The sequence below is a fragment of the Ursus americanus genome, chromosome 29, assembly GCF_024610735.1.
Source record: "Ursus americanus isolate L20-20 chromosome 29, mUrsAme1.1.p, whole genome shotgun sequence".
Classification (NCBI taxonomy): Eukaryota; Metazoa; Chordata; class Mammalia; order Carnivora; family Ursidae; genus Ursus; species Ursus americanus.
In genome coordinates, this window is record NC_142155.1 from 1308450 (window position 1) to 1329007 (window position 20558).

At 35.4% G+C, this 20558-nt stretch overlaps 1 protein-coding gene across 4 annotated transcripts in view; it reads left to right on the forward strand.

The window, feature by feature from the left end:
- The window catches only part of CEP162 (centrosomal protein 162), a 101239-nt gene that overhangs the window by 16098 nt on the left and 64583 nt on the right, over window positions 1–20558 (forward strand). For 3 of the 4 annotated variants that reach the window (XM_045804506.2, XM_045804516.2, XM_045804511.2), the window contains exons 4-9: window positions 1540–1686; window positions 2033–2216; window positions 4620–4687; window positions 10188–10306; window positions 11814–11844; window positions 18060–18173. In XM_045804506.2, the coding sequence (XP_045660462.2) occupies window positions 1540–1686; window positions 2033–2216; window positions 4620–4687; window positions 10188–10306; window positions 11814–11844; window positions 18060–18173 (663 nt within the window). Of the gene's footprint in view, window positions 1–1539; window positions 1687–2032; window positions 2217–4619; window positions 4688–10187; window positions 10307–11813; window positions 11845–18059; window positions 18174–20558 lie in introns of those variants that run through there. The other variant, XM_045804523.2, reaches the window with a different exon arrangement.

The following is a 20558-nucleotide window of genomic DNA, read 5'->3' on the forward strand; positions in this document are numbered from 1 at the left end:
CATCAACATTGAGCCTTCAGCTTTATAATTTTCTCTTTCAGTTGTCGTAAGGATAAAATGTTCTGCCTAAAGGATGAAACAATCTAATCCTGGTTATACTCTTCATTATGAATAACTAAATTGGATATTGGTTTTAGTCATTAATCTCTTGTAAGCTCAGTTAGCGTGGGTCACATCCCTCAGTCCAGCTTCCGAGCCAAGGGGAGACCCCCATAGGTGCCACAACAGCACCCCAACTGTGGCATGCACTTTCTCGTTTGAAGTGTCAACAGATAGCATCTCTTGATTTTCTGCAACCGTGGAAGTTACTATTTGATCTATAAAGCCATTATTCACACAAAGCCATAAAAAATAGATTCTGAATTCTTTCTGAGAGGACAGTAATTAGGAAACTGAAGTCAGAACTTGTAACTTCTTTTTTTTTCTTTTTTTATTTAAACTCAATTAGCCAACGTGTATTAATTACATCATTAGTTTTTGGTGTAGTGTTCAGTGATTCATTAGTTGCGTATAACACCCAGTGCTCATCACAACACGTGCCCTCCTTAATGCCCATCACCCAGTTACCCCATCCCCCCACCCCCCTCCCTTTCCACAAACCTCAGTTTGTTTCCTGGAGTGAAGAGTCTCTCATGGTTTGGCTCCCTCTCTGATTTCTTCCCAGTTTTCCCTCCCTTCCCCTGTGATCCTCTGCGGTATTTGTTATATTCCGCATATGAGTGAAACCATATGATGATTGCCTTTCTCTGATTGACTTATTTCACTTAGCATAATGCCCTTCAGTTCAGAATTTGTGACTTCTTAATAAGACTTCCTTCTAAGCAAAAGTGATATTCTTCTAATCTTAATGCATATCACATAATGTAAGTATTTAACTTTTCCATTTTTCACTTTTTTATAGCAAATGTATGCTATTATGATAAAGAAATTTTGAATATTGCATAGCTTTTTCAGTGTTTTCTAGTGTTTTTGGAATAAAAAGAAAAACGCTGGCCCCGGCTCTGAGTACTGGCCTGGTCTGACCACCGACTCCTGCTCTGGGCTCATTTCCACCTGGACTCGCCCTCACTCTTTACATGCACCCTCACTGGCCTTCGTGCACCCTCCAGTGTGGCCTGCCCCTCCCGTTGCTGACCCTCGTACCTTGTCTCCGTCCTTCCTGGAGTCGTCTCCCTCTTCTAGTTCGCCTACTTATTTCCCATTCTTCCTTCACTCGAGGCAGAAGATACTCTTAAAGTGGCATGGTATACTGTATTAAATAATTGTGCTTCAAAGTAATTTTTAAAATTTTGTCTCATGGAAACTTTTGTGATTATTTAATAAGATACAATACAAATAAATCATATTATAATTTTTCTTTTGTGAGTTTTATGTCTGATGGATTTTTATTTAATAGACCAGATTTATTTTATAGCTACTGTCCACAAAATTAGCGTAACAGAAAAAAAAGTTAGTATAACAGTATTACTGGTTAATACATAGGGTCAAAACAGTCTTCTGAACATAAGTATCCAGTTATATCTTAAATCCCATCCCTAGGGCTGCTTGGAACAAATGTAAGCTATCTGAAAGCAAAGAAGCCTTCTCAGCCTATTATGGAAATAGAAGAGGAGTCTGCTGAAAGGATTCAGTTTCTTCAGAGCAGTGGAACCTCTGTCTTAAGTATTGACAGCTTAGAAACAAATGGTAAGAAATGTGAAGGATATGAGTTGACAGGTTAATTACTATCTTTAACTAAATTAAATACTATAATTAAAATTTTTACAAACACTAACTTATAGCTTGGAGCCCCCTTTACTGAAGCGTGTAGACATAATACCTTCCTAGAAGGTTTAGAATTCGATCTTGAGGGAAGCCTTGTAACCTTACACACTGGTTATGAATACAAGTCTATATATATGTGGTGGGTGAGAGATTAAGTAAAGTATGTTTTAAACTTTTAAAATTTTACTAATTATATCAGTAAATGCATCATTCAAATTAATTTTACCAAAATGCATATTAATAAAATATATTTGTCCTTTTCATTTAGAGGTAGTAGTTTCTGAACTCAATCATAGTGTTCTTGGATTGGGATTGGACACATTAGAAGAACAAGAAGAAAAAGAGCAATTTTTTGCCAGGCTTGAGGAAGGCCTAACATCTTCTATTGATTATTCAAGATTAAATAAGGAACTGGATTCTAATGACTCCACACAACTTAAAGCTTTACATAGGTAAAGTAAGCCTAATATCAACTAATCATTAAATGATTTCTATGTTTTTCTATATTTTTGGAAGGCTGTTATGTGCATGGACTTCAATAGGTAAATATCATAACAAACAAAAGTTAAATTTTATTTTATAAAAATCTCTTTTCTCTGTTCATTATTTTGACCATCGTTTCTCTTATATATGAACGGAATATGTTAATTTGTGTTTAAGAGCCCGCTCTGCGTCCAGGTATCTGAAATGTCATGCCTGCAGTGCTATTGGGACTAATGGCCCACTGCAAAAAGACCTTATTATGAAAGTAACTTCTTAAGTGATTTTCCACAGATGAAGTAAATAAGAGATTTCAAGTAGCTGTTATAAACTCAGAGGAAAAAAGAACAGGAAAAAAAAAAGGGTGAACCAGGGAGTAAAGACAGGTTTTGTCTCTGTCCCCTCTTCGTATATGGTTGACATGATGATTATCAGGAAACCTCATTTCCTGAAAATCCTACTAGTTGACTGTGCTGGTCTTCTGTAAGTACAGTTAGACCTTTGACCTTTTAAAATTATAAATGGAAGCGAGATTACAACTTCAAGATTTTAAGAACACCAAGCTATAATTAAATTAAGGGTAAGGAGAATTATAACCTTTCTTTATTAGAGTACCTGGTTTCCTTAGGATGCTTAGTTTCTTACAGACCATGGATAAAACAGTACAGTGACTTTCATGAATTGTGTAGGGTTTGAGATTTTTACCCTGCTTGTAAGCTAACAAGTTACCCTGCCAGTTTCATGGATGCTGACAATAGTCACAAGATTCCAGGGTCAGGGACACCTGAGTGGCTCAGTTGTTAAAGCGTCTGCCTTCGGCTCAGGGTGTGATCCCAGCATTCTGGGATCGAGCCCCACATCAGGCTCCCTGGGAGCCTGCTTCTTCCTCTCCCACTCCCCCTGCTTGTGTTCCCTCTCTCACTGGCTGTCTCTCTCTCTGTCAAATAAATAAATAAAATCTTTAAGAAAAAAAAAGATTCCTGGGTCAGAAACAAATGACTTTATTTCTCACTATAAAAGCCATATCTGAGTCTCATGTTTATTTGCCTCAGTTCCCCCATGCTCCACAAAGCTTGCGGCGAAAACACGGAGGGTCCATGATGGCCGTCGCATGGGCAGTGGGTTGCTTTATAGGAGAGGATCACTGAGCTTGGGGAATCCATTGCTTTTATAGTAAGAGGAAACGAGCCTGCTTCTTTGCTGGGAGGAGATACTTCCTCATCCCTCAGGGTTGCTCTCTGCAAACACAATCCTGGGAAATAACCTGGGAAAGAGGGGTTTGTGCCTCGCGTTCTTGGCGTACCCCACAAGAACATACAGGGACACTCCGGGCCCATGGTGATCGCCTTTCCTAATAGTAACAACACAGATTAAGTATACACAGGTTTGTTTGCTACAACGTTTGGCCCCTTTGTAATATTTCTTAACTTTGTAAATTTCTTAACAGTGTTCTTAACGACCGATATTTCTGCCTTAGGACAGGCTAGTCAGAGTGCTAAATAACATTGTGTATGAAGTATGGTTTGCTGCTATTATTAAAGTTTTATAGCTTCTTGGATTTGCTGATAATCTCACTAAAGACGGTTGATGGACTGAAAAAAGTAGGGCGGATTCCTTGGTTTGATAGAAAGCGGTATATGAACTAACCCAATATAATTAAAATTTGCTCAAGCTCCTTTGTCACTTTTCTGAGTTTTTATTGGTTTAAGGTTCCTAGTCAGCTTCTATTTCATGATTAAATTGCTTATTAATAGGTAAATGCCGAACCTGACATTTTTTTCTGGCCTCCATGTAGACTTCACTGGTTCTCATAGCTTGTGGTCAGTATCTAATTTTTAGTGTAGAAAGGATATCTGGACCCCGAGACATGTAAATGCACACACTTATGTATAAAATTGTATGTATTGGTGTATAAATTTAAGAAATATGGCATTTTTGGGGCGCCTGGGTAGCGCAGTCGTTAAAGCGTCTGCCTTCGGCTCAGGGCGTGATCCCGGCGTTCCGGGATCGAGTCCCACATCGGGCTCCTCTGCTGGGAGCCTGCTTCTTCCTCTCTCACTCGCCTGCTGTGTTCCCTCTCTCGCTGGCTGTCTCTCTGTCACATAAATAAATAAAATAAAATCTTTAAAAAAAAAAAAGAAATATGGCATTTTTTTCCTCTTTGTATTAATTTGATAGCTACGGTTAGTCTTAGGCTTTGAGGATCCTTTATTTTCAAAACATTTTTGTTATAACTCTGAAATTTTTAGGTTTTGTTAGAATAAGAGTACTTGAGAAGAAAAATACAATGCTAGGATTTTTTTAAAATATACTTGAAAGATTACATGAAAATGTATTATTAACATTAAATACTAAATTAAGTAAATTTTTTTCAGTTATCAAGCTAATGTAGAACTAAATGAAGATAAACATGAGAATGAATCGAAACGTGAAGAACTGGCAGGTAATTTCGCTGGTTTAAAAATGTACAATATTTGAAAAGATAATATAACTGTTGGTAGGAGAAAAGAATAAAAGGAAAATCGTATCTTGAAAAGAGCTTTGATCAGGTTGAGTGAACTGCCTATGTTACAATCTGAGCTACTAAGAAGTGATTGAAAGTGCGCTGCTGCCTCATTTGTTGGGAGTGAGCAAAGGACCATTTAGGAAGACAGAAAAAGAACTAGGGGACTCTATGGAGCCAGGACCAATGTCTCTAAGGCATAGCTTAGGAGGTGTTTCTTTTTCTACCTTTGATTTTTCTTTTTTTATAATAATTTTTTATTATGTTATGTTAGTCACCATACAGTACATCCTTAGTTTTTGATGTAAAGTTCCATGATTCATTATTTGCGTGTAACACCCAGTGCACCATGCAGTATGTGCCCTCCTTAATACCCATCTTTGATTTTTAACATGTCTTGTTTTTATGTTTTAAATGATTTTCTCATAGTTAGCATATAGCTGGATTTTGCTTTTTTGTCCAATCTGACAATCTCTGACGTAAATATTTCTACCCTTTATAAAAATATATTCATTGGTATGGTTATTTACTCTTTCACCATTTATTTGTTGTGTTGGTTTTGTCCTGTAGTCTGTTGGATCATGTATTTATAACATTCCATTTTATCCCTTCTTTTGGCTTGTTAGTTATGCCCCTTTGTTTTATTTTTTTTCTTAGTTTCTCTATGATTCATAATATGCATCTTCATCTTATTTAATATAGTCTACTTTCAAATAACATTATATCACTTTATATGAGTCTTAAAAACAGTAAACTCCCCTCAACGTTTTTTACTATTTTTGTCATACATTTTTCCTCTATATATCTTAAAACCCTGTGATGTATTAATAGTAGTATTATAATTACTATTGTTTTTAGAAGTCTATTTAAAAATTTTTTTAAGAAGATAAAAAATTTATATTCATGTAAAAACATTTATCCACATATTTATCATTCCCAGTCTTTTGTGTTCTTTTACGTAGATTTGAGGGTTTTTTAACTTATTTAAAATGAAATCTAAAAAAATTAATTTTTAAATTAAAGTATAACTGATATATAACATTATGTTATTTTCAGGTGTACAACATAATGATTTGATAAACTGTGAAATGATCACGAGTCTAGTTAACATCTATCACCAGTACCCAAAAAACCATTTTTTCCTTGAGATAAGAACTTTTAAGATCTGTCTTAGTGACTTTCAAATACAATTGACCCTTGCACAATATGTGAGTTAGGGATGCTGAGCCCCTGCACAAAAATCTGTGTCTAAGGTTTTTTAGCCTAGTTTTGTGCTAGATCGATGATGGTGTATCTTGGTGTGGCTTTTCTTGTATTTATCCTACTTGGAGCTGATTGAGCATCATCGATCTGTGGATTTACAGTTTCCATCAAAATGAAAAAAATTTTTGTCACTAATTCTTCAAATATTATTTCTGTCATCCCCTGCCCTCTGATCCTAATTACAATTGTGTTAGATGGCTAAATTTTGTCCCGTAGGTCACTAAGACTCTTTCATTTTTTAAAGCTTTTTTCTTCTCCGTGCGCTTCAGTGTTTACTGCTGGGTCTTCAAGTTTACTGATTTTTTTCTTCTTGCCTTTGATCTTCTGTTAATTCATTGAGTCTTTTTTTTTCTTTCAATCCAGAAGTTCCTTTTGCATATTTTTTAAAATCTCTTTGGTATCTTTTCTCATGTTTTGTTTTGTTTTTTTTCCCCAAGTCCTTAATATTAGCATATTCTGCTGATCCCAGTGTTTGTGCATTTCTGGGTCTCCTATTGAATGCTGCTTCTCCTTGTAAATCTAGTGTGTTCTTTTTTTATTGGGTGCTGGATATTGTAGGTTTTTATATTGTTGAGTGTATGGATTTTGTTATTTTCTTTTTTTTTTTTTTTAAAGATTTTATTTATTTATTTGACAGAGATAGAGACAGCCAGCGAGAGAGGGAACACAAGCAGGGGGAGTGGGAGAGGAAGAAGCAGGCTCATAGCAGAGGAGCCTGATGTGGGGCTCGATCCCATAACGCCGGGATCACACCCTGAGCCGAAGGCAGATGCTTAACCGCTGTGCCACCCAGGCGCCCCAGGATTTTGTTATTTTCTTATAAAGAGTATTGAGCTTTGTTCTGGCAGATAATTGACGTTGGTAGCTTGATCCTTCCTAGGCTTTTCTTATGCTTTGTTAGGGGAACTCTCGAGTAGCCTTTCATAGTACAGTTTGACACTTGTACTAAGGCACAGCCTTTCTGAGGTTTCTACTGAATGACCCTACTAAACAATGAGGATTTTTTCCACTCAAGCTGGTTAGAGCTCCAGAGTCTCCCTTCCTTGTGTGAAGTCTGTGAATTTTCTAGCCTATAGCTTTCCAGTTGCTCAAACTATACAAATAAGATTTAGTATTCAGCAAGGACTCAGGGAGACCCCGTGCAGATCTTTAGAGCTCTGTTTCTACATAGGCGATTCCTCCCTTACTGCCCTGCAACTTCTAGTCGGCTCAGGCTTTCTGAACTCTCATCTCTCACCTTAACACAGTGAGACTGTCCTGATCTCCCCCTCCCTGCTTAACATTCCTGAATTCATCTACCTTCAAGCAACTGTAGGGCTCACCTCACTAGTTTATCTTTTCTTAGGAATCACAGTTTTGTGTTGCCAGTTGTCTAATGTCTGTAAATAGTTGTTTCATATATTTTGTCCAGTTTACTCATTGTTTACAAAGTTCTTGAAATCCAGCATAGTAGAGGAGAAAGTCCTATAGGTTGCATCACCTTAAATTAAATTTTCAGCTGAATTTTCCAACAAAGAATGAAAAATATCTCCAAAATCTATCATTCAGATCTTTCATATTGACTTTTTTTTACTTTACCTGAATTTTAAAAACTTCTGTTTATGCAAATAACATTTTCAAAGTTATAAAGATAGGGAATATAAGAGAAATAGTACCTTGAATGTATAACATCTTCTTCCCAAAAAGGTTGGAACACACAAATTAATACTCTCATTGTTTTCTGAACAATATGTAAGAACCTACATGTTATATTATCTCTGAGATTTCTCATATGAGAACCACCTTCTCAATGTGGTTTTATTCTTTCATTTTTATTTAAACTTAATTTGCTTGAAGTTTCTGAAATCTGTTTTACTTCCATTTATTTCTCATCTGTGTCTTTGCTGTCTGTATCTACCAATGACTTTTCCTTCTTATTTAAAATCTAGTTTATTCATGACAAATACCTGGAGAATGGATTGGTTATTTGTATCTTATGGTATTTGCCTCTAGACTATTCAGTTACAAAATGCAGTTAACAAAATGTAATATCGAAAAATGCACATTAGCACTTTTTCCCTTCAGAAATAATATTTGGTCTTATTAACTTATGATTCAGATTGAATGCAACACTAGCTATAATAATACTAACAAAAGTAATTATTACTACTAAACAAAATACCTAACACTTATAAATAGGGCATATTATATACAAGCCACTGTTCTAAACACTTTAATTTTTAATCTTCTCAGCAGCCCTTTGAGATAAGTACTATTATCATCCCCACTTTATAGGTGGGGAAAATGAGGCAAAGAGGGTTTGTGACTTGCCAGTGATTCTGTGCTGAAAGTAGTAGAACCAGGAATTAAATCCAAGCCCTCTGGCTCCTAGTCATGCTCTTCAGCACTATGCTATACTATCTAAACTGTTTCTTACACTGCCTCTTTGTAGTCACACAAATACTGCTTCCCCTTCCATTGATTTCAGGTATTTCTCAAATCCCGGGTAGTTGTCTAGTGCATTGTCATAGCCTCCCATATTTCCTCTCTCTTTGTTCATCATCTATATTTAAATAAGTCTGATCTTTGAGGTTACTTAAAATTCAGTGATTCCCACCTGGAACATTAGAATTTTATTCATGTTATCAGTTCTAGCACCTAGAAGTATGTCTAATACAAAATAATTTCTTGGTAACTGTTTTGTGAATCTAATTATGTCTACTAATATTAGAAAATGATAGCTGTTTTGCAAGTTTAATTAGGTCTGCTGATATTTAGAAAATCCCAGACTGTTCTTTCTCATATGGAAGAGAAACAAAGGTGAGCTTCTTAGCCTCAGAATTTAGATACTGATGTAGCTAACCAACTAAGCTAGTTTACTTACCTAAGGTACAATACCCACCTTGTCTTCCTTATGAACTAAAATGGAGATGTTTCTGTAGATAGAGGTCACTGGAAACATCTCTGTTTAACTTATAAGCCCTCTCAAATTCATTCCCAGACTTCCATTATTAATTGCACTCAGGTTATCCCCTCCATTCTAAGAAAAGACAGCCATTCCAGAGCAGACTATCTGGTACCTTGTACAGTCTTTCATCAGGCCATCCTGTTTCCGAATGTGATCTAATTTTCAAAATACAATTAAGATTATATTTATTTATGAAATCATGGCTTCCACTCTGAAAAGGTCACAGATATCAGTCAATCCTTTGATTTAAGGGCTATAAACAACACATTAAAAATTGGCTTAGAGAGCCTGGCCAGATAGTCCCTACCCCACTTTCACCATAAGTAGTGTTATGGCATCATATTAACATGGACACACCTTTCCCTTCTGGTGTAAATTCATTGAGATATAATTTGGGACTTTAGCTTAGAAGTGCCCAGAATTGGGAAATAGTAGAGATCATATACAGCCAGTATTTACCCGAGGAAAGGATTAGAGATAGAGCTTTCATAAGTACTATTTCAGGCTTACATTAGAGATACCTACAGAGACCAAAAAAAAAAAAAAAAATCAACTTAAAAAAAATAAGCAAATCCAACCTTTTGTTTAAGAATGTCAAGGTTTCATGGGGCGCCTGGGTGGCGCAGTCCTTAAGCGTCTGCCTTCGGCTCAGGGCGTGATCCTGGCGTTCTGGGATCGAGTCCCACATCAGGCTCCTCGGCTCGGAGCCTGCTTCTTCCTCTCCCACTCCCCCTGCTGTGTTCCCTCTCTCGCTGGCTGTCTCTCTGTCACATAAATAAATAAAATCTTTAAAAAAAAAAAAAAAAAAAAGTGTCAAGGTTTCACAGAAGTGCTGCCTTTTATAAGTAAGCTATTTGAGACCTTGTCTTTAAAAGATAAGCATTAAACTTTGTTTTAAAGATAAAGATATTTTTGGACAGCTTCAGAAATGTTTAGTTAGTTAATAATATAAAAGATTAAAAGTATAAAATCTTACCTTTATAACTATTTAAAAGTATAAGACAGTGAAATAAACCTAAGTCTTGTGAATTGAGTCTCATTAAATCTTCACACACACAAAAAAATCTTGGCAAAATAAAAAAAAGTATGTCCTCTAAAGATAGCTTTATGTTAATATTTCAATAAATTATTCTTGTGCAGACTCCTTCCTTTGGAAATCAACAGTCTTTTTCTGGAGTATGACTTTTTTAATAGTGTGATCCTTGTATTTTTAAAAATTGTTTTCTTCAGGAAATTACAGTGATGATTTTGAAGGTGAGGAGGATACCGATGCACCTTTGACTAAAGCTCAAGAAGAGACTAATACTGAAGAAAATCCCAAATCTGAAAAACTACATGTACCCAAACAGGTATACATCAATTATATATTTGACAGTTTTGAAACTTCTGTCATCACCCTAGCTGACTGTCACTATATGAAGAGCTCAAAATATGGAGTTCTTCATTGTCTTGCTCATTGTTGTGAAGTTATAGGTCTCTTAACACTCAGACATTTTCTTAATTCAGGATGTCAGTTTAATGTAAATCTTAAATATGGCAATTGATTTTCTAAAGGATCTTTTTGGCAAGCAACTTCTTTAAGCTTTAGAAATTAAATTTTAATTGAAATTTCAAATCTAATTTTTAAACAGGTACATTAAGCTACAGTTTCTTTGGTAGATCTTGTTCTTGTGAAGTAAAAGAAATACCCCTCCTCAGTATTTATGCTAACAATGTTATTACTGTGTGAAACTTACTTGGCTAAGATCATGAATTAAATTATTCCATTCATATTCAATTGTTGCTGTACTCCAATTCTTTTTTCTCAGTTCTTACAAAGACTGGCTAAGCATATAATTACATATTGCCTGCCATATAGAACTTACCCTTGAAGCTACCTAATAGTAGGATAATTACCATTTGTTATGTTGGTTTTAATCTGTACAAGTGAGGTCTCTTTTGGGACTGCATGTTAGGACTACACGTTTTAAACGTGTATGAAACCATACGTGTCTAAATAGAAGTAAGAAGTACTATCCAGGTGTTAATAAATGCTTATTTTTTAATATACCCGGTGCTTTGTCACTGGGTGTCTCTACATCACTCAGTTTGGAGGGGAAAATAAGAAAACCTTTAGAAATACATGAGGATTAATGTGATGTTGGTTATCCTTAGAAGCTTAATGGGATTTATACTTGGAAAATGGCAGTTTAAATGTTTTATGAAAAATAGGGGAGTAGAAGATACAGTGGTTTGATATATTAAGAAAATATAGCCTGCGTAAAAATGTGACTGTGTAAATGTACACATCACCTATCCAAGTGGAGAACATAGGTGACACTAATTATAAAACTTACTCTAAGGGAACTTACAATTTTTTTAAGGGAACTTATAATTTTGACAAATTTCAACTATCTTGCTGTTTGGTGGCCTGCCTCTTTCAAAATTTTGTTTCTCAAAATGTAGGTGGAACAGAGCACAAGTTATATTTGATCATTAATCTTGAACAATCAAAGAAAAATGATTGATGTTACAATAGCAAGAATCTTATGTAAAGTATCCATGTTATCTTGGGGTTCAAAAAATAGAATTTCTGAGCAAATGGCATCTAGATACTTTAAACAAAGCCTTTGAAGGCCTAAATGGATTGGTAATTGCTACAGTTCTGAAGAAGCTTCTGGAAGTTCTCTCACAGCTATGTTCTCCAGTCTTATAGAATCATTAGTGAATGAGAGTGATGAAAGAAACCTAGAAAGCACATTTCTTGACTTTTTCATAATAGAGTAAAACACTGGTTTTCAGATTTTGCTTTAATTTGCATTTGTGAGCATTTTACATAATTTTGGTTTCAAATCGTATTATTTTCTTTTAATTTAGGAAGAAGAGAAAACTGGCATGCTGGCTAATGGTAAATATTAGATGACAAAAGATTGGTCTGTTCAAATTGTATCTAAATAATTCTGAGTAATTTACTGTCTTCCTTTGTTTTTAAATATCTCTAATGAATTAAAATCCACAGATTTTTCTTAGTAATATGTACCTTATGCCTATCTTGAATAATTCCTGTCATATGTAAGAATATTTCCTTTTTAAAAGACTAGGACCAGATGGCATTATGGTAAATTCTACCAAACGTTCAAAGATGAATTCATACCAGTCCTTCTTAAAATCTTCCAAAAAACAGAAGAGGGGGTTCTTCAAATGCATTCTGTGAAGCCAGCATTAACCCTGATACCAAACCAGACAAAGACACCTCAAGAAAAGAAAACCACAGGAAAGCAAGGAATCCCATTTATAATAACATGAAAAAGAATGAAATATTTAGGAATAAATTAAAGAAATGAAAGAGATGTACACTTAAAACTATAAAATATTTAAAGAAATTGAAGAACACACAAATAAATGAAAGATATTCTATGCTGATTGATTGGAAGAATTAATGTTAATTCTTAAGTCTGTACTACCTAAAGTGATCTGCAGATTCATTGCAATCCATATCAAATTCAAAAGGTATTTTTCACAGAAGTAGAGAAAACAATCCTAAAATTCACGTGGAACCACAAAAGACCCAAAATAGCCAAAGCAATCTTGAAAAAAAAGAGCAAAGCTGGAGACATCACATTTCCTGATTTCAAATATATTATAAAGCTACAATAATCAAAATAGTATGGTATTGGCATTTTTAAAAGACTCACAGATCAATGGAGAGTCCAGAAATAAACCTATGCATATGTGGCCAATTAGTGATTGATAGTGGCACAAAGAACGCACAGTGAGGAAAGGAATATTTTCTTGTTTGGAAATAAATCTTGTTTGGAAAACTGGATAGCCACATGCAAAAGATGGAACTGGACCTGTATCTAACCCCATACACAAAACTGAACTCAAAATGGATTAAACACTTGTACATAAGACTGAAACTGTAAAACTCATAGGAGAAAACATGGGGTAAGCTCTTTTACACTGGTCTTGGAGACAGTTTTTTAGATTTCACACCAAAAGCAAAGACAACAAAAGCCAAAATAAACAAGTGGGATTGCATCAAACTAAAAAGCTTCAGCACAGCATGGGACACCTTGAGCAAAATGAAAAAGGATTCTGTGGAATGGGAGAATGTATTTGAAAACTACATATCCAATACAGGATTAATATCCAAAACATACAAGGAACTCATACAACTTAATAGCCAAAAAATGACCAAGAGGCACGTAAAAAGATGCTTAACTTCAGTAATCATCAAGGAAATGCCATTAAAAACCACAGTGAAATATCACCTCGCACCTGCCAGGATGGCTATTACCAAAATGATAAGATGCTGGTGAGGATGTGGAGTAAAGGGAACTCTTGTTTGCCTTTGGTGAAAGTATAAACTGGCATAGCCACTATGGGAAACAGTGTGAAGACTCCTCAAGAAATTAAAAATAGAACTATTACATGATCCAACAGTGCCACTTCTGGAGATATATATATTATCTCCAAAGAAAACAAAGTCATTTTCTCAGATGTCTATATTCCCATTTTCATTACAGCATTATTCATAATAGCCAAGGTATGGAAACAACCTAAATGTCTGTCAGTGGATGAATGAAAATGTGACATGTATATACTAATGGAGTATTATTCAGCCTTAAAATAAAGGAAATCTTGCTGTTTGCAACAACGTACATGAACTTGGCTAAGTGAAATAGCAAGACAAAGACGAAAACTGCATGGTATCACTTATAAAAATAAAAGTTGAACTCAGAGTAGAATGATGCCAGGGGCTGAGGGGTGGGGAAAATCAGGAGAGCCTGATTTTAAAAAAAGTCAAACTTTCAGTTATAAAGTGAAGTCTGAGAATCTGTATAACATGGTGGGTACAGTTGTAACTATTATATAATTGGAACTTGCTAAGAGAGTAAAACTTAAGTGTTTCACCAAAAAAAAAAAAAAAAAAAAGTGAGGTGATAACATGCATTAATTAACTCAGTTGTAGGAATCCCTTCACATTGTATACATAAATTATCATGTCCACATTAAATATATTAAAATTTTATTTGTCAGTTATACCTCAATAAAGCTAACAAAAAAGATGGTTGGCAGTAGAAAGTGTAATTTACAGAGCGAAAGACTTTTACAGTGAAAATTAGAAAACATTGGTGAAGAAGACACAGATAAATGGAAAGACATCGTATGCTTGAGAATTGAAAGAATTAATACTGTTAAAATGTCCATACTACATAGCTAAAGTGATCTACAAGTCTACAAAGGTAATCCCTATCAAAATCCTAGTGGCATTCCATTTTAAAATTTATAGGGAACCACAAAAGACAAAACAGCCAAAGCAAGCTTGAGAAAGAGCAATGCTTGGAGGCATTACCCATTGAAAATATATTATAAAGCTGTAGTAATCAGAACAGTACGGTATTGGCATAAAAACAGACATATAAAACCATTGAGACTAGAACAGAGAGTCTAGAAATAAATATACACATCTATGGTCAACTGATCTTCAACAAGGGGACCAAGAATATACAATGAAGAAAAGATAGTCTCCTTAATACAGGCATACCTTGTTTTATTAAGCATTGCTTTCTTGTGCTTCACAGATACTGAGTTTTTTACAAATTGAAAGTTTGTGGCAACTCTGCATCAAGCAGGCCTATCAGTGCCGCCTTTTCAACAGCATTTGCTCACTTCATGTCTCTGTGTTATAATTCTTGTGATTTTTCACACTTTTTCATCATTTGTTATAGTGATCTGTGATTAGTGATCTTTGATCTTATTTGTGTAATTATTTTGGGGCACATGAACCATGCCCATGTAAGACAGCAAACTCAATTGATAAATGTTGTGTTCTGACTGCTCCAATGACTGGCTGTTACCCTATCTCTCTCCCTCTCCTCAGGCCTCCCTATTACCCAAGACACAACAATATTGAAATTAGGCCAATTATGAACCCAATAGTGACTCTAAGTGTTTGAGTAAAAGGAAGAGTCCTATGTTTCTCACTTTAAATCAGAAGTTAGACATGATGAAGCTTAGTGAGGAAGGCATGTTCAAAACCGAGATAGGCCATAAGACACTTGATCATCCAAGAGTTCTGATAGAGATGTATGATGAGACTCATGTTGTTTTCATGCCTGTGTTTCTTAACACAATATCCGTTCTGCAGCCCATGGATCAGAGTAATTTCGACTTTCAAATCTTATTATTTAAGAAATTCATTTCATATGGCTATCATTGTGCTAGATAACGATTCCTCTGATGGATCTGGGTAAAGTAAATTGAAACCTTCTGGAAAGGATTCACCGTTCTGGATGTCATGAAGAACATTCATGATTTACAGGAAGAGGTTAAAATATCAACATTAACAGGAGTTTGGAGGAAGTTGATTTCAACCCTCATGGATAACTTGGAGGGGTTCAAGATTTCAGTGGAGGAAGTAACTGCGGATGTGGTAGAAATAGCAAGAGAACTAAAATTAGAAGTGGAATCTGAAGATGGGACTGAATTGCTGCAACCTTATGCTCAAACTTAAAAGGGTGAGGAGCTGCTTATAGATGAGCAGAGAAGGTGGTTTCTTGAGATGGACTCTCCTGGGGAAGATGCCGTGAAGACTATTGAAATGACAACAGAGTATCTAGAATATTACATAAGCTTAGTTGATAAAGCGAGCAGCAGCGGTTGAGAAGATCAACTCCAATTTGAAAGAAGTTCTGTGGGTAAAATGCTGTCAAGCAGCATTGTATGCTACAGAGAAGTCATTTGTGAAAGGAAGAGCCAATTGATGCAGCAAACTTCATTGTCTTACTTTAAGAAAGTGTTACAGCCATCCCCACGTTCAACAACCACCACTGTGACCAGTCAGCAGCCGTCAACATTGAGGCAAGACTCCACCAGCAAAAAGATTACAGCCTGCTGAAAACTCAGGTGATGGTTGGTATTTTTTAGCAATAACGTAAGTATTTTTAAACTGAGGTATGGACACTATTATAGATGTAATGCTATCACACACTTAATAGACTACACTATAGTGTAAATATATTTTTTTATATGCACTGAGAAACCAAAAAAAATTAATCTGACTGGCTTTATTTCAGTATTTGCTTTATTTCAGTGGTCTGGAATTGAACCTGCAGTATCTCTGAGTTATGCCTATATATGGTATTTAAAAACTAGACACTCAATATGCACAAGAATGAAATTAGACCCTTATCTCACCCCACATACAAAAGTCAACTCAAGATGGACCAAAGGCTTAAATATAAAACCTGAAACTAAAATAACTGGAAGAAAACATAGGGAAAAAGCCTCTTGGCATTGCACTAGGGAATAATTTTTTTAAGTATGACCCCAAAACACAGGCAACAAAAGCACAAATAGAGAAATGGGATTGCATGAAACTAAAATGCCGTCTAGCAAAGGAAACAATCAACAGGGTGAAAAGGCAACCTATAGATGGAGGGAGTATTTGTAAACCGTATGTCTGATAAGGAGTTGATATCCAAAATATATAAGGAACTCATGCAACTCAATAGCAGAAGACCAGATAAACCGATTAAAACTGAGCATGAGACCTAAACAGACGTTTTGCAAAAGAAGACATGCTAATGGCCAGCAAACACATGTAAAGATGCGTAGCTTCGCTAATCAGGAAAATGCAAATCAAATGAGATCTCCCCCTCCTACCAGTCAGATTGGCTATTTATCAAAAAGACAAAAAAATAACATGTTGGCGAGGACATGGAAAGAAGGAAACTTTTGTACACTGTTGATGGAATGTAACGGGTGCAGCCACGATGGAAAACTATCTGGAGGTTTCTGAAAAGAATTTAAAATGGAACTACCTTATGATTTAGTAATTCCACTTCTGGATATATACTTTGAAGAGACATCTGTACTCCCGTGTTCGCTGAAGCATTATTTACAATAGCCAAGATGTGTGTACAACCTCAATGCCATCAACAGATGAAGGATAAAGAAAATGCAGTACATACGGTATTACACCGTGGAGGACATCGTGCTTAGTAAAATAAGCCAGATGCAGGAAGAGAGGTAGCTTTTTGCTGTGAAAGGGAGGTATATGCAAATCAAACTTCAAAGCCCAAAGAAGTCCTAGGGCTGAAGGAAAAGGCCAACAAGTCCAGCTTGACAGGAAATGGCTTATTACGGGAACTTACTGGCAGAAGCATGTTTTGTGCACCACAAGATGAATAGACATCTATACCCCACCTCCCTCAGGACCCGCCTGTATAGCCCTAGAGGCTGGGAGTACAGGCTGAGGGACCACCCAAGGGGAGAATGTTTAAGAATAGGTGTGGGTTATAGTCCTATCTCCAGGGCAGATCAAGGACGCTATGCCCTGAGAATATACTTAAGGATGTGGTTAAGGAAAGGGGAAGAATGTTGGCTGGCAGCTGTGCTCAAGAAGGTTTCAGGTTATAGAACAGTTACAGCAGATACGTCCGAGATAGTGTTAGTCTTGTTCACACATGCATGATCTCACTTACATGTGGAATCTAAAAACGTGAACCTTGTGGAAACGAGAGTAGAATGATGGTTTCTAGGGACTGGGGGAGGGGGATTTGGGAAGATGTTAGTCAAGAGTACAAGTTTCAATTATGCAAGATAATTAAGTTCTAGAGATCTAATGTACAATAACATGGTTCTAGTTAACCATATTATATACTTGAAATTTGATAAGAGGGGGAGATGTGTGTTCTCACCACACACATACACAAAGGCACCTAACCAAAAGGTAGGGTAATGGATATGTTAATTAGCTTGATTGTGGTCATTATTTAACAGTGTGTACATATATGAAAACATCAAATTGTACACCTTAAATATATATAATTTTTAATTGTCAACTATGCCTCACTAAAGTTGAGGGAGGAAGAACATTTCTTTTTTATTTTTCACAGGCCCTTTGCATTCCACAAGTAAATGTACATTAGACCTGTATATAAGCATAGTTATGCATGTTAATGTAATCATGCCTATTACATATATATGATTATATGCTCTTTATATGTAAATATCTTTGTTTTTATACAACTTGTATATGATTAAAATATTAGATTGAAGGAACCGTACAAATTTCTCTCTATTCCTCTAATTTTTTTTCTTACGTTGTTCTAGTGGTGCTGCTTGATTCCTTAGACTCTGTTGCAGAGGTCAACCTTGATGAACAGGGTAGAGCGACTAAGCCGGAGGCCCTGCCAGAAATGGCTGATGATGAAATGACAGGAACAGGTAAAGGTGGACAACTGGCTGTTCTCTAAATATGTAATAGTTTAGCTGACTTCATTTCTAAAGAAATAAATATATAATAATATATGTAATAGCTATATCAACAATAAAATATTTTGGTGGGGGTTGCTGAGGGAGACGGAGACAGAATCTTAAGCAGGGCTTGATCTCATGACCCTGAGATCATGATGTAAGCTGAAATCAAGAGTCAGATACTTAACCAACTGAGCCACCCAGGCACCCCAACACTAAAATTTTAATCCCACATTTTTTACCATTATTAACAACTGAAATAATCTGAACTTTCCTTGGTGACACTTAATGCTAGTAGGCCAAGTAAAGTGTATTTTTAATAAAGACTTGTTAATGAATGCTGTCGATACAAGGTATAGCACTGTAGGTGATTATTAATTATTTTTCTCTGCCCCTTCAGAGTATTCTGTTAAATTTGGAACATGTAGGAGAAACGAGATTTCAGTCTGCTTTTCCATTGTTCCCTGGTGTAGGAGGGATCCACAGAGCAAATCTGCTCTGAGATTTGTTTTTCCATTGTTCCCTCTGTGTAGGAGAAAGTTAAATCACATTCCAAAATTCCAAAATGCCTTAGACCATCTAGACTTTCCAAAAGGTTATAAAGATCTTTAAGGCAATGCACTTTCAGTCTGTTAGGGCAGTGGAATCCTTACCTCCAGATGAAATCGCATGTAGTACTCTCTGTGTAGATAAATATGGTATTTTATCAGTATAAATATAAATGTTTACATTTATTACATTTACTTATAAAGATGGTGAGAACAATAATGGTCTTTTAAAATGTTTTAAATCAGAAGTTTTAGACATTAGTTATATTCTTATATCATCATCAGACTTCTGATATGTTTGTATATTTTATTTTTGTTGTATAATATTAAAATGTTCTTGGTTTACTCCATAAATAGTTGCAACTGAGAACATTTTAATCAGCTTGCTTTGCAGGTTTCAATTGACCAGTATGATCAATTAAACCAATCCAGACACTTGGAACAAAAGAGCAATAGAAATGATAAATCACTAACCAACTCTAAACATCTGCTTGCATTTTATTTTTATTTTTTATTTCTTCTTTCTTTTTTATTAAAGTATAATAATATCCACAGAAAGTTCAAGTATCATAATAGTGCAACCTGATGAATTTTCGTATACTGAACACACCCATGTAACTGGCAACCAGATCAAAAAACAAAGCATGACCAAAACCACAAAGTCCACTCAAGGTCTTATTTCTAGTTGCTGCTGTTCCAAAAGTCACCACTGTCTTGTTTCATCCACTTCCATTTAAAAGTATAACTGTGAAAGTAAAACAAATTACAACAGCATTTTCCCATCAAGTCATGTTATTCATTTACTTATTACCCAGTTAAATATTCGCCATAATGAGAGCATGTGCTGAGACATGTTCTTCAGTCTTACTGCTGTTCAAGTACATGTCACTTGTGTGCTAGTCACCCTACATGCACGGTTTTCAGTAAGCCGATACAAATTCTTGTAAAAGACCAATATAGAGTTACAGCTTTTCTAATCAGGGACACGTTATAGGAAATTCATATTCATATTCATATATATATATATATATATATGGGATGGTCAGAGAAGCTGCGTTCTAAAATGTGCGTGAAAACAAAGCAGGAGCGAAAGTTGTCACTCTGATGGTTTTCAAAATATTACAGTTACCTAAATGGCACAGTTGAGTATGCAGATTAATTTCTATTTTTATGTTTTAAAGTACGATTTAAAATGAAATTTCAGTCAAACATCCGTAGAACCCATGGTTTTCTCTGAGAAACTATGATTTTGTAAAATACAGTATGAAAACCACTGCTGTAGGTTATAAGAAAAAAAAGTGTATTGCAGAATGGAAAAAACTCTTATTAAAATGATTCAAGCAGTTACATAAAGCTGTAGTTTTCTGGTCTTATTTCTTAAATGCTCTTGACTCTGAAATAATTTGATTGTTATTAGGCAGATAGTAAGTTTGATCTTCGTGTCATGTACAGCCTTGGACTCATATCCCAGCTTTGCCAGTTACCAGCTGTGTGACGTTGGACAATTGATGCCTCTAAGCCTGTTTCCTCATCTTTAAAATGAGGCCTTGTGTTGGTCAACTCACATAATGTATAATGCCTGGTATATCGCTAAGATTCAATAAGCAGTGGCACTACGTGGTTCTTATCACTGTTATTTATAACAACTCTCTGTTAATAGGAGAAATTACAATAAAAAACTTGAAGGCATACCATATAAATACTTATTGGCTGTGGGGTATTGAGTTTACCTACTATTTCAAAAATACACTTGAAAATCTTCAGATCAGCATCTGAACTTGATTTAAGAACTGAAAAATCGGTTGTT